General features: G+C 42.1%; 1 protein-coding gene across 1 annotated transcript in view; it reads left to right on the plus strand.

Moving 5' to 3' along the window:
• Nucleotides 1-6,555: 6,555 nt before the first annotated feature.
• Nucleotides 6,556-15,534, plus strand: part of ngfrb (nerve growth factor receptor b) — a 71,270-nt gene continuing 62,291 nt past the window's right edge. Inside the window, exons 1-2 of the mRNA XM_046369310.1 lie at nucleotides 6,556-6,961; nucleotides 14,156-14,297. Of these exons, the coding sequence (XP_046225266.1) occupies nucleotides 6,926-6,961; nucleotides 14,156-14,297 (178 nt within the window). The 5' untranslated portion in view covers nucleotides 6,556-6,925. The remainder of the gene's footprint in view (nucleotides 6,962-14,155; nucleotides 14,298-15,534) is intronic.

Consider the following 15,534-nt stretch of genomic DNA (forward strand, 5'->3'; position numbering starts at 1 on the left):
TCTGCCAGGATCCGCCAGTCTGCCAGGATCCGCCAGAGCCGCCAGTCTGCCAGGATCCGCCAGTCTGCCAGGATCCGCCAGAGCTGCCAGTCAGCGAGAAGCTGCCAGAGCCGTCAACCAGCCTGAGCTACCCCTCAGTCCCGAGCTACCCCCTCAGTCCCGAGCTGCCCCTCAGTCTCGAGCTGTCCCTCAGTCCCGAGCTGCCCCTCAGTCCAGTGGGGCCCTTTGTTAGGGTTCCAAGGCCAAGGTCGGCGGCGAGGGTCGCCACTCAAAGGACGCTAAGGAGGTGGACTAAGAGAATTATGGAGTGGGGTCCACGTCCAGCGCCAGAGCCGCCACTGTAAACCTATAGGTTTAGGTTGTGCGGTCTGAGTCCGCAACTTGGGGGGGGGGGGTACTGTCACGTTCTTTTGTGTTTTCCTTGTTTTAGTGTTGGTCAGGACGTGAGCTGGGTGGGCATTCTATGTTGTGTGTCTAGTTTGTCTATTTCTATGTTTGGCCTGATATGGTTCTCAATCAGAGGCAGGTGTTAGTCATTGTCTCTGATTGGGAACCATATTTAGGTAGCCTGTTTTGTGTTGGGTTTTGTGGGTGGTTGTTTCCTGTCTTTGTGTTTTCTGCAACAGTTATGACTGTTTCGGTTTTCACGTTTATTGTTTTGCATTCTGTTCATGTTGTGTTACCTTATTAAAATAACATGAACTCTAACCACGCTGCGTTTTGGTCCGCCTCTCCTTCCCAGGAAGAAAGCCGTTACAGCTACACATGTTTTATTTAATGTATGATTTTATGCCCTGCTTTGTATGTACTCTATAGTGAGTTTCCAAATGTATCTAAGGCTTAGAAAGAGAGCTAAGTTCCTCCCAGACCAAGGCATCCAGCTCCATGTGCTTTTTGGTCACTGGATGGGGCTCAGGGACAAGTCCAAGCACATGCTGTGGTCTGTACCATATGATGTCGTCTCTCATTGGCCATTTACACACGTAGTTCTCTGCAAAGTCAATATGCGCAATGATCTCGTCTTTCCCCAGATTCTCTTTTAATTCTCTCCGTTTGGAGTATAGACATCGAATGTTGTACAAGTGTTTTCCCCAACTTCTCTTTCAATCCTTTGGAGATGTCCTCCAATCGAATCTGCAGTGTGCCACATACCTTTTCTTTTACTGTCAAATGTACGGTGAACTTCTCCATGTTTCCCTCTTTGTTTTTCTCCTCTCTCTCTCTCTTCAGCTTTATTTTCCCACTCAAACCACCATTTCTGCTCACCAGCATCAACGTCAGATGTTTTAATGTTTGGCCCTGTCCGGGGGTGTCCTCGGATGGGGCCACAGTGTCTCCTGACCCCTCCTGTCTCAGCCTCCAGTATTTATGCTGCAGTAGTTTATGTGTCGGGGGGCTAGGGTCAGTTTGTTTATCTGGAGTACTTCTCCTGTCCTATTCAGGTGTCCTGTGTGAATCTAAGTGTGCGTTCTCTAATTCTCTCCTTCTCTCTTTCTTTCTCTCTCTCGGAGGACCTGAGCCCTAGGACCATGCCCCAGGACTACCTGACATGATGACTCCTTGCTGTCCCCAGTCCACCTGGCCATGCTGCTGCTCCAGTTTCAACTGGCCTGGGCCCTAGGACCATGTCCCAGGACTACCTGACATGAGGACTCCTTGCTGTCCCCAGTCCACCTGGCCATGCTCCTGCTCCAGTTTCAACTGTTCTGCCTTACTATTATTCAACCATGCTGGTCATTTATGAACATTTGAACATCTTGGCCACGTTCTGTTATAATCTCCACCCGGCACAGCCAGAAGAGGACTGGCCACCCCACATATGCTCTCTCTAATTCTCTCTTTCTTTCTTTCTCTCTCTCGGAGGACCTGAGCCCTAGGACCGTGCCCCAGGACTACCTGACATGATGGCTCCTTGCTGTCCCCAGTCCACCTGACTGTGCTACTGCTCCAGTTTCAACTGTTCTGCCTTATTATTATTATTTGACCATGCTGGTCATTTATGAACATTTGAACATCTTGGTCATGTTCTGTTACAATCTCTACCCGGCACAGCCAGAAGAGGACTGGCCACCCCACATAGCCCGGTTCCTCTCTAGGTTTCTTCCTAGGTTTTGGCCTTTCTAGGGAGTTTTTCCTAGCCACCGTGCTTTTACACCTGCATTGTTTGCTGTTTGGGGTTTTAGGCTGGGTTTCTGTACAGCACTTTGAGATATCAGCTGATGTACGAAGGGCTATATAAATAAATTTGATTTGATTTGATTTGATTTTAAGCACTTTTGCTTGGCAAAGGCAGCACTCTCCATACATGCACTCTTTCTCCAGGTTCTCACAGCACAAAGACTCAATGGGGTTTCTCAATGTTGCTGCAGCTGATCACTTTGTGATGCTGTAGTTTGTCCGCCATGAACTGAAGGTTGGGCGCGGGTTTTGCAGAGGCATGTGTCCCTATCCTGGACTGTTGGCTTGACGACCCAAAAAGGACATCTTTTGCAGAATTCACAGTAGGAAATATGATTTTCTGAACTTAAACTTCTGATAAAGGTTCTGAATTGTGCCGTTCAAGAAGCACCTCTGCTTTTTCTTCTTGTTCCTCGTTACTGTGTCCTTTTCCCCTGTTGTTGCTCTACTGTTGTCATCACATTCATAGAATCTAGAGATTATCTTCTGTGGCTGTGCTAATTCTGTTACACTGATTTATCCTTGAGTATTGAAGACTTGATGGCCTGTTTTCATTTGACCTCATTGCTTTTGCTGAAAATCCAAATTCTTTGTTTGTGGCTTTGACCAGGCCATACTTTCTCAGGATGTTGCCTCTGAGCATTTTTGAAGCCACTTGTTTGTCCTTGGCACTACACATTTTTTAATACTTCTGTTTTAACTCTGCAATGATGGCATTTTGAAACAATAAAATCCTTGTCAAGTTCTTCGGAGTTCCCTTCATTTGCTGTTTTGTCTTTGTCTTTGGGGAATCTTGTCTCTCCATTTTGTTCATCAGTCGATCATACCTTTTTTTTGTATTTCTCAGCTTTCTGTAAAGCATTATCAAGTTTGACGTTTGTCATACTAAGACCTCTGTATGCTTTTGAGCGACCTCTTCCAACCTTTTTCCTTCCAGCAAGTATTCGACTTCTCATTCCTGTTGCAGACGATGAGGAAAGGGTATCAGGGTGTGCATCAGGGGCAGGTAAGTTAGGGGCAGGTATGTTAGCCTCATGTTCTGGCTGCAAGTCATCTGGTGACTGAGGTGGTGTGTTGTCTGATAGGTAGGTCTCCATTGCAACCGTTCTCTTTAAAGTCTGTCTTCTATTCCGTTGGTTCCATTTCCATTGCCTTCTCTTTTTTCTTTGTTCTCTCTTTGTAAGCTCAGAGATAGATTTCACTTCTCCCTTCTCTTTTCTTCTTCCAGTATCTCTCCCTGTCATTTTGCAGATGTTCCTGGTATCGTATAGGATCATTTTCTATTTTGTTTCTATATGTCTGTGACCCCTGTGCTGTTTTATGTGGCATATTCTAAGAATAAATACAAATACTACTTAGTTTTCAACTTGTGAAACCTTGGAGCATTTTCTAGATTAAATTAATTTAAAACATGATTAAATAATCCTAAAGTTTTCAAAAAGAGAGAAAAAAAGTAAAAACGAGTAAGATAATGGATTTGTGTAATTTCCACCACTTTCTGTCATTTCCACCACACTTAAATTTGTGATGGAAATGACTGATGGAAATGACACTTCTACAGCGTCTGGAGAAAATTGACAGATTGCTAAGCACGCTTTGGTTAGTATTACAGCTAGCATATTGTTTACACTAAATACATAAAATATAAAAACATTTCAAAAGTTCTACCACAAATTAAAGAAATTAAAGGCCTGTTTGGAAATGACTGACAATTCCAATATTCTCTACACAAAGCAACATTTACCTCGATTTTTCTTAAACTTCTGGACATCACATCTGGAACAACTGTCCACTGCAGCCATGTGGGTCAGTGTCACAATATGTTTCCATGGTAACTAAATTAACATTCTCTTGAAAACTTTATTAATGAGGAATTTGTCCTCAGTGGTGGAAATGACACCACTCCCAAAGGACAGGTATATTTTGTGTAAAAAAACAATATAAAGGGCATACTCACAATAAATATTGATATAGATGTTATTTAATTGACTCTTTCTGTGGTACATAACATTATATAATGTGTAATTATTCATGTTTTCTCATAGAAAAACATAGTAGAAGCTTAAAAGTCTGGGTCAGGGACAAAGGCAAAATAGTGAAATTAAGGTATAAAATGCACCTGAAAAGTAGCTAAAATACTTGAAAGAGAGGTGTTTAAAAAGTATGGGGTGATTCCAGTGTGAACCTAACATACAAGTATTTGTTTTATTTTGAATAAAATCCCCAAATTTGACCCGAGGACATAGAAGTGCCCCTAGTTGAAGAATCACCCAGCTACTAAATCATTCTTATCTGTGTGCGATTTTAAAATCTGTTCAAGTACATACATCTTGTGTAATAAAAGCAATTATTGGTACCATGATTGTCTTTGAATTTCAATTTTATTTTCACAAAGATTGACTACGAAGATTGACATTTTCCCCTTCACTATAATGGGGTATCTTGTTTTCTGCAAACAATGCCTACAGTACCACGGTCGGCCTTGAACTTGTTGGCTTCAATCAGAGGGGGCAGTCATTCTCCCCTGAGTTATACGCGTCATCAACACATGAGCATCAGTGATGTACTGTACTGACAATCGTCAATAGGTGTATAATTATTTGAATCAATAAAGCATCAGTAATTTGGCACTAATAGGCACCCATCACTAGCCTGTAGTCTTCATAGCTGCACCGACTCCCTTGCCAAGCTTTGTGGTCCCCCATCTAAAATAATTTTGGACCTATTCAAATTCCAATTGAAAGATTTGGTGTAGGCTGCATGTAGCCTATTATTCCGAGGGTCTTTGCACCCCGCTAAAAAAAGATAAACGAATTGGAAACACTATCTTTCCGGGCTGAACTCCAAATCAATCATTGGATGTGTCTGAAATGGCACCCTATTCCCTATGTAGTGCACTACTTTTGACCAAAACCAAGTGCGAAACATGGTCAAAAGTTGTGGAGTACATAGAGAATAGGGTGTTGTTTTGGACGCACACGTTCTCTTTTACCTTATTAATCAGTGTGTTATGGAGGATATCCAACATACTGCTGGACATAGGATGTTGATGATACACTGCCTGAAAGGCTACAGGATCGATACTGAGTCTGTTCGGGCATCCATTGGTCCATGGAAGAAACCTGAACCTCTTCCTTCAGCATCAAAATACTTCCTTGTCCTTCAAGGGTTTTCTGTGAAGCTGCACAGCTGCATCTATATTCTTCACTCAGCTCCAACCTCAATGAGCCTCTTCAACAACAACATCGCACGCAGATACTTTTTGTAGGGTATAAAGGGATGATAACTTATGCTACTTGACTTCTCAGACGAAAATGCCCTTATTTTTAAAGATTGAGTATCGCCTATTTTTGTATAATGACCATCGGCCAATTTGTGGTTAATTCGCAGTAGCACGCAGGTAATACACATTAGCTAACACAAACCGCACTGGCAAATATTCTGAGCTGGGATGATGTTGAATGAAACAATTGTTGGTAAATATACAGATGTGTAATAGAATGTCTTACGTTGTACCTGGCACATCTGGTTTCTGTGCTCAAAGGCATGGCTATGGTAAGGTCACGTGGTAAAATAATGCACAGAAGACATTATTGATGCTCTGACCAGCACATGAGCTGAAATACTTCTTACCTGTTCTGTATGCACCTGTCTTCTTGTAGGTAAGCCTACGATGATGTTGGCAATGCCTTACTCACGAAGAACTTGTGTATTTAATACCTTGGAACATGTTTTAAATCACTTCAATAATTGACCTGTGCACCATGGCACGTGAGTATTTAACCTATGTTGCCCTCTAGTGGATGTCTTTATCAGACAGTAATTTACAGGAGGCTAAATGGAGACTATACCTGTCAAAGAAAAGAAGAAGGCTAGACTACGTTTATTAGGTCTCCTTTCATTAGGCAAGACACAAGTGCCTGTTATAACATCAATAAACAAAGGTACAGCCTGTCAAAGGCGTGAATAAAGGCGATAAATAATGTCACGATTGGTATGCCTACACCACAGTAGTCTATAACCATAGTATGTCAATTCCCCTGTGATGAAGTTGTCTCTGCACTGAATGACCTAAACTTTAATTTGTTACGCAATTGGCAATAGTGATTTGGCATAGACTATTTGGGAAAATTGAGTCACAAGCCTGTAATTATTTACTTATGGGCGGTAATCTAATCAGACAATAAAAATGTAAATAGTCGCATTTGCAGATATGCCACGGGGCCGCTGGAAGGGAAAAGGCGGTGAAAAGTCCCAGGTTTGTTGTTTTGTAAAAGCAAAAAAAAAACAGAACATGTATGTTGGAGTGGTGGGCGTGCCCTTAGTCCATAAAACAAGCACAGCTGTCATATGAGAAGCTGCACTGGAGCGAGAATATACTTCCTATCAGTTGTACATCTCTCTGTTCCGCGCTGTGGGCTGTTCTCTCGCAAGTGCGCCCGGACTGCCCCTCAACATAGGCGAATGCATGAGTAAATCTCTGCAGGTTGCTTGCTGAGGATAATTGTTATACAGTGACTCCAATACATGGACTGACTCAGTTATTTTGGAGACTTCGGAAACATAAGAGAATTGGAGCCGGACGAGACGTATGAGGATAAAATAGAGACGTATATTTTTATGCATGGGCATTATGTGTACTTTACCCGCGAAATAAATGATGTTCTTATTTTTTAGTGCTTTTCTCGTCAGTCCGTTGACCTATTGGAAAAACACATACATTTCGAAGAAGTGACGGGGATTCAGAATGCGTACTCTGTTCTTAACAGTTCTACTCGGAGCGGTAGGTGTCAATATACTCCTATAACATTCACCTTGTGTTTTTGCATGGTCCATTTTTTATTCAGTTGTTTGAACTACCTCGTGCATATTCACGCCGCTGTACGTGCGACAACACTGTCACTTGCGCATCCAGGTATGACGGTGTAGCCTAGGCTAGAGTGCCAGGCTAGAGTGCCAGGCTACGAGTCGTGATTTCTACAGGCTTCTTTGGTGAAGTAATTTCATCTTGTAGTACATGTTAAAGTTTCTGTTCATTCATACACGTTAACATGCACTACGTGAGTCTATCTCATTCATAGACTCTTTCATCCAATACTCTGGAAATAACCTCATTCACTCTGTCAAACCCACCCCATCGTCCTATTGTTCGCCTATTTGGAGACAACCCTCTTCGCAGATCCACCACGCACGTAAAGTAACCATTTAACATGCTATCAACGTAATTATGAAGTGTATTCGGATCAGGGTCTATCAATTGACCATACTGAGCAGGGACTATCAATTGACCATACGTAAAATGTATGCACGCATCACTTTCGCTTTGGATTAAAGCGTCTGCTAAATGGCATATATTATAGCTTATACACAGTTTCATCCTGCATGTTTATTTCCCCGTTCCATTTATGCACAACGTATAGCTGCGAACCTTGGAAACAACATCCGTCTCGATTACATTATAGACACTAAAATAAGTATGTTAGGTTACATTTGGTATGGTTGCGTACGACAGATGGTTACTTAATGGTGGGGTGGACGGATGGACATGTAACGCAACACGTCTAGCAACCCGAAGGTTGTGAGTTTGAATCTCTTCACGGACAACTTCAGCATTTTATCTAATTAGCAACTTTTCATCTACTTACTACTTTTTTTTGTTTTTGTTTACTTTGCAACTAAACTCAGCAATAAAAGAAACGTCCTCACTGTCAACTACATTTATTTTCGGGAAACTTAACATGTGTAAATATTTGTATGAACATAACAAGATTCAACAACTGAGACATAAACTGAACAAGTTCCACAGACTTGTGACTAACATAAATTGAATAATGTCTCCCTGAACAAAGGGGGGGGGGTCAAAATCCAAAGTAACAGTCGGTATCTGGTGTGGCCACCAGCTGCATTAAGTACTGCAGTGCATCTCCTCATGGACTGCACCAGATTCGCCAGTTATTGCTGTGATATGTTACCGAACTCTTCCACCAAGGCACCTGGAAGTTCCCAGAAATTTCTGGGGGGAATGGCCCTAGCCCTCACCCTCCGATCCAACAGGTCTCAGACGTTCTCAATGGGATTGAGATCCAGGCTCTTCGCTGGTCATGGCAGAACACTGACATTCCTGTCTTGTAGGAAATCACACACAGAACAACAGTATGGCTGGTGGCATTGTCATGCTGGAGTGTCATGTCAGGATGAGCCTGCAGGAAAGGTACGACTTAAATGTAATGTAATGACATGAGGGAGGAGGATGTCTTCCCTGTAACGTACGGCATTGAGATTGACTGCAATGACAACAAGCTCAGATCGATGATGCTGTGACACACCTCCTCAGACCATGACGGACCCTCCACCTCCAAATCGATCCCGCTCCAGAGTACAGGCCTCGGTGTAACACTCATTCCTTCGATGATAAACGCGAATCCGACCATCACCCCTGGTGAGACAAAGCTGCGACTCGTCAGTGAAAAGCACTTTTTGCTAGTCCTGTCTAGGCCAGGCGACGTTGTTGCCGGTGATATCTGGTGAGGACCTGCCTTACAACAGGTCTACAAGCTATCAGTACAGCCTCTCTCAGCCTATTGCGGACAGTCTGAGCACTGATGAAGGGATTGTGCGTTCCTGGTGTAACTCAGGCAGTTGTTGTTGCCATCCTGTACCTATCCCACAGGTGTGATGTTCGGATGTACCAATCCTATGCAGGTGTTATTATATGTGGTCTGCCACTGCGAGGACGTTCAGCTGTCCATCCTGTCTCCCTGTAGCGCTGTCTTAGGCGTCTCAAAGTACGGACATTGTAATTTTTTGCCCTGGCCAGATCTGCAGTCCACATGCCTCCTTGCAGCATGCATAAGGCACGTGCATGCAGATGAGCAGGGACCCTGGGCATCTTTATTTTGTGGTTTTTCAGAGTCAGTAGAAAGGCCTCTTTAGTGTCCTAAGTTTTCATAACTGTGACCTTAATTGCCTACCGTCTGTAAGCTGTTAGTGTATTAACAACCGTTCCATAGGTGCATGTTCATTAATTGTTTATGGTTCATTGAACAAGCATGGGGAAAAATGTTTAAACTCTTTACAATGAAGATCTGTGAAGTTATTTGGATTTTTACAAATTATATTTGAAAGACAATTTTTTGGCACCCAGCCAATCTAGCTAGAATTTGCAACATATCATACGTTTCGCAAATTCGTAGCATATTTTACAATTGAAAAGTCATAACATATTGTACGTTTTTCAAATTCATAACATTTAATACTAATTGTAATTTGTAACATATCATACGAAATGGATGATGGACATCCACAAACTGATACATACCATACGAAATGTAACATATAATTCTGAAAGGAGTGTCTCGGATAATACTAAATGCTCTAAGACCAGGTTTTACTCTCTACTCTTTCGGCTACAGTTATTTTGTGAATAAATGTTATTTGACCAAACTAAACCTGGAACAGGCACTCCATCACTAATTTCTGTCCAGTTTCGACTGGTACACACAGTTTGTGCATTGTGTGTGCGTGCAGGCCAGTGCATGTGTCTCCTCCATCAACCTGAACTCAGGGGTAAACGTAACATAGTAATATGTAAAGCTGTCTCCCTTCATTTAGTATGATACGTTATGTTTCGTATTGTTTGTATTCATTCATGGCTGTCCATCATCCAATTCGTATGATATGTTATGAATTACACTGAACAAAAATATAAATGCAACATGTTAAGTGTAGGTCCCATGTTTCATGAACTGAAAAAAAATCCCAGAATTTCCGTACACCCAAATATTTCTAGCAAATTTGGTGCACAAATTTGTTTACATTTCTGTTAGTGAGCATTTCTGCTTTGTCAAGATATTCCATCCACCTGACAGGTATGGCATATCAAGAAGCTGATTGAACAGCATGATCATTATATATGTGCACCTTGGGCTGGGGACAATTAAAAGGCCACTTTAAAATGTGCAGTTTTCTGTCTGTAATATAGCCCTTTTGTGGGGAAAATAACTAATTCTGATTGGCTGGGCCTGGCTCCCAATAGGGTGAGCCTGGCTGCCAAGTGAGTCGGCCTATGCCCTCCCAGGCCCACCCATAGCTGCACCCCTGCCCAGTCATGTGAAATCCATAGATTAGGGCCTAATTTATTTATTTCAATTGACTGATTTCCTTATATGAACTGTAACTCAGTAAAGTGTTTGAAATTGTTGCATGTTGCGTTTATATTTTTGTTCAGTATACAATTCGTATGATATGTTACAAATTGCAATTCGTACAATATGTTACGAATTTGCAATACGTATTATATGTTACAAATAATTCAAATTTGTTATGGCTAACATTAGCTAGCTGGCTAACGTGAGCTAGGTTAGGGGTTAGGGTTAAGGTTGGGTTTAGGAGTTAGGGGTTAAAGTTAGGGTTAGGGAAGTGTTAGCTAACATTCCAAGTAGTTTCAAATTAGCTTAATGTAGTAAGTAGTTGCAAAGTTGCTAAATAGCTAAAATGCTAAAGTAGTCCGTGATGAGATTCAAATACAACAGTTGGATTGTTTGCCTGACCAACCACCCTCCTTTAGTTTGTGCCTTAATAACCATACTAAAATTAACATCATACCCATTTGAGTGTCCTGGATGTTACGTTTAGTCTTTGAGACCAGGCTGCCTCCACTGCTGCCTCGGCGCATGCAATACTGATATGAGTTTAAGTCCCCTTCACTCCTCTTTTCCTCTCTCTTTTGTTCGCTTTCTCATTTAGAGAGGATGATTCAACATCGGTTATCCCAAATGGCACGCTATTCCTTACATTGTGCAATACTTTTGATCAGAACCCCCTAAGTCTCTGGCCAAATGTAGTGCACCATATAGGGAATAGGGGGCCATTTGGGACACAGCCCATACATTTGTCATATTACCGACACTGACATGCCCAAACCGCTCCCAAAACGAAGAAACTATTTACCTGACATTTAAAAGCACTTGTCTTTGTTGTCGTTATTTGATAAAGGCTGAGAGAGTAGCTACCTTTACCAGAATAGCTACTGTTGTCCTAGTAGTAGATGTAGTCAATGTCTAATGGCTTAACAGCTGTTGACAGGCTGAGGTTGAAAGGTTAAGTGCATCCAAGTGAAAATGTACTCAAATAGTAGCTTGGTGGAACGTTCAAGTTTTGTTCCCTAAAAATTTATTTGATGTGTGTGTGTGTTTGTGTGTGTTTGTGCAGACTTGTGTGGGCATCAGTGTACGTGTGTGTGCATACTGTATGCGTGTGTTCGTTTGTGCGTGTGTGTGAGAGAGAGAGGGATAGAGAACAGCCTCGAGTTCCACACTTTCCGTTCCAAGCCTTGTGATCAACCTGTGCTCTTGACTCTCCAGGGATAACTGACTTGATAAAAAAAAAACACAACAATAAACGATAAACTAATGGAACTATATGCCAAGTCAAGCAATGACTCACTTGTGTCATGAACCAGGTATCCTTTGGCATTTTCTAATTGCTAATAGCTAATTTCCCACCAATCCAACTGAGCGCACAATTACTTTGTGTGACTTTGTGTACTTTTTGGCCATTGAAACATGTTGTACTACACCCATTCCTGAGGCTAGAAGAAATCTTGAATCAGAAGAAGCAACGGCTGCTTCCCAAATGACACCCTATACCCTATAGTGGTCAAAAGTAGCACGTGCCATATGAGACACAGCCAAGTAGATTGAGCAGGTTAACATTTTTCATCTTAAATCTTGTTCTTGAGGCAGTTTTACAGAGTGGTCACTAGCTGGCACAGCCACAAAATCAGATTTTAAACCTAACCCAAACCCTAACCTGAACCTTAACCACACTGCTGACAATAATGCCTTACCCTAACCTTAAATTTAGACCATGAAGCACATTTTTGATTTCATAAATGTTTACAATATAGCCAATTCTGGCCTTGCAGCTGGCCTATCTAAGAGGAAATTGCTCGGTGACAATAAACGTGAATTGTGAACATTTTTGGCAAGTCCAATTGTGGTTTTTATACATACCGGTAATATGACTACCTTCAAATACAGGTTAACAAGTAAACTAAAACATTTGCATTGCAAAACTTGCTCAAATAGCATATCACGCAAAAATAAAACCTGTTATCAATGTAAGTAATGTATTTTTCAATACCCCGCTATAGAATGTTGAGCAAAACTCAAGAAACTGTCAATTGTTCCAAAGTAATCTGTCCGTCAACTCAAGTGTTACCACATCACAGTGGACTTGAGCTCTGAGGGTTTAAATGGGACTAGCAGGGACTTAGAGGTGGATGGGGCACAGAATGGAACGGTCAAGGGACTGAAGGAGGGGGGTAGGAGGAGAGGAGGAGGAGCAAGGGAGAGGGGAAGAGTGTGAAACGGACAACCTTTTTCCTGAAGGGAGAATGCATTGGGTATGTAAATTGGTGTGGATACACACACATAATGTCACTTCTCTAAAAAGACAGCAAATGTCCCCTCAGTCGTGGTGTGTGTGTGTGTGTGTGTGTGTGTGTGTGTGTGTGTGTGTGTGTGTGTGTGTGTGTGTGTGTGTGTGTGTGTGTGTGTGTGTGTGTGTGTGTGTGTGTGTGTGTGTGTGTGTGTGTGTGTGTGTGTGTGTGTGTGTGTGTGTCCACACATTGGTTCAAATAGCATATCATGAAAAAAATGAAACCAGTTATCAATGTACGTAACTCAAAAACCCTGAGGGGACATTTGCTGTCTTTTTAGAGCAGCTCTCTTGTCAGTGACATTCCACACCTGAGTACGTTGGATTTCCATCGACAACATAACTCTGCGTACTCTGCGAACTCTCCATACCCCAGTATAGTTTAGGGTGAAGTTTCCCATATACACTGATCCTGCGTCAGTTTTACATTGTCCCACTAATGCTGAAAGTTCGTATTGGGGGAGGAGAAAGGGAAACTTCACTCCAGAGGACCCAGAATCCTCTCTACTCCTGTTTTAACATTGCATAAAGTTGCTCACACATGAGATTGTTCATTCTATTTTAGCAATAATAATAATTTTAAATAGCCTATAATACTTACCATACAGGATCCCACTTCTGACACCAGTATACAGCATTCATAGAATCAGCTCAAACAAATGGAGACAGTACTCTCCCTCCAATTGTGGTCTGTGGTTTGAAACCAATTTCTTTGAGGGAAAAGCTAATTCCTAGGAACCATGCAAATGAAAAAAATGCTATTGCTACATGCTACCTTGCTTTCAAACCAAGGTGCACGGACAGTGAAGCAAGCTAAAAAGATTTCTTCAAAAAGTTAGCATTTCGGCTAATTCCTTGTATCGAAAGAGGAAGTACGGAACCATAACATGATACCTTCATAAGGGCTAAAGAGAGAGCTCTCTTGTCAGCTCTCATTAGCATCACTGTCAAAACGCATTTTGCTTCTCTTTTTGAAGATTTACTTTGGAGATTAAGGGTCGTATGGAGTGTGTAGCATTTAAGGGACCAACATTAGGAACATTGGGTTTAGTTTAAGAAGTGTAAGAAGTGCCCAGAGTATTCAACCTAACTAACACACACACAAACAACTCCCCCACACAGACACACAGACACACACACCCAAGCACACACACACACACACACACACACACACACACACACACACACACACACACACACACACACACACACACACACACACACACACACACACACACACACACACACACACACACACACACACACACACACACACACACACACACACACACACACACACACACACACACACACACATTAACCACCAGTGCATTCCCTTGCCTTTGTGTGTGTTCTATAAGTGTTATAAGTACACATTCATGGCTCTAGAGTCTACAGTGAGCTCTCATGTGTTCTCCCTCCATTTGTGTGTGTGTGCGTGTGTTTGGCCTTTCCATGTGTCTGTTGTTGTTGTTGTTGTTCGTACCATTTTTTTTTGACCAAACGTCCTCATCTGTGTCTTTCTGTTGATTGACAGGTCGGAGCTCTAGCCAATAAGGAGGCCTGTAGCTCAGGTAAATTCACCACCACTGGGGAGTGCTGCAAGCAGTGCCAGCCCGGGGAGGGAGTCATCAAGCCATGTGGAGCAACACAGACTGTCTGTGCCCCATGCCTCGACAGTGAGTACACACAAACACGCACACATGCCTTGATAGTGATTTACAGATTACACCCCCTTCAGCCATAAAAGTCTGGACATTCATTTACATTGTGATATGGTCACCTAAGGGTTATGACCTCCTCATAGCAATACCCCACTGTACTTATTGTCCATAGTACAGTACAGTACAGTACAGTTCAGTTCAGTACACACAGTACTGCTGTATTGGACATGAAGTAAGTCTTGGCCGTTATTCATAAAGCGAAGAGAAGAAGCTAAGTAGTGCTGATCTAGGATCAGTTTTGCCTTTTAGATCATAATGAATACAATTATATGGACAGGGTGGACCTGATCCTAGTTCAGCACTCCTCTGAGACGTTTTATGAATATGGGCCCAGATGAACAGTGAGTTCTGTTATCACGGTTTCCCAACTTCCCAACTGTAATTATGCTGTACACTAGACCGAGTAAACACTTTTCTAGTCAAGACATACTTTTGAGTGAATACATACTGTACTTATGAGTGCCAAAGCAAGTGCCCTTTCCACGCGCCTTTGCCCGTGCTACAGGTGGCTATGTTGGTCCGCTAATACAGGAATTTTTTAATTCAGGGGGTGCTGCAACACGCTCTGCACCCCTACTTCCCACAGCCATGACAGAAGAGTATGTACTACATTTTCTTTACCTGGATGCTAGATGCTAATTTTCTCAAAACAAAAACAATAACAAATGTGTCCTCCCCTTAACAAATAAGACCCCTTTTCCGGTCTTATGTTCCAACATTTTAAATGGTGTTTTTTTGACGTTGGATAAAAGTACAGAGTCAGAGCTTCAAAATGGTATATCGTACACTGCAGTAAAAAAAAGCTAAGTCACTTTGAAAGTTGATCAACTTGTAACCCCACATTTGAGAAATGGCCCTTGAAAAGTTGTGGTTTGGTTTTTATACCTCTTTGTTCCTACTCATTCAGCATCGTTCACACCCTCTTATGCATAGCCCCACCCATCTCTTTAAGGCCCGAGGCCATGTGCTAAACAAAGTGAGTAAGGTAGTGTAATAAACAACCAAAGATTTCAAGGCGGAAAGTCGTGAAAGTAGTAGCCTTCCGTAAGAAAAACTCAAGGTAAAAGTACACTTTATCTAGTTATTGGCCTATATCCTAATCTGACATTTGGTGTAGGTCATGTTGTTCTTCACATTGCTGCCTCTGGGAAACACACACTATATCAAATCAAAGTATATTTGTCAGATGCAC

This window comes from Oncorhynchus gorbuscha, linkage group LG11, assembly GCF_021184085.1.
Source record: "Oncorhynchus gorbuscha isolate QuinsamMale2020 ecotype Even-year linkage group LG11, OgorEven_v1.0, whole genome shotgun sequence".
Taxonomy (NCBI): domain Eukaryota; kingdom Metazoa; phylum Chordata; class Actinopteri; order Salmoniformes; family Salmonidae; genus Oncorhynchus; species Oncorhynchus gorbuscha.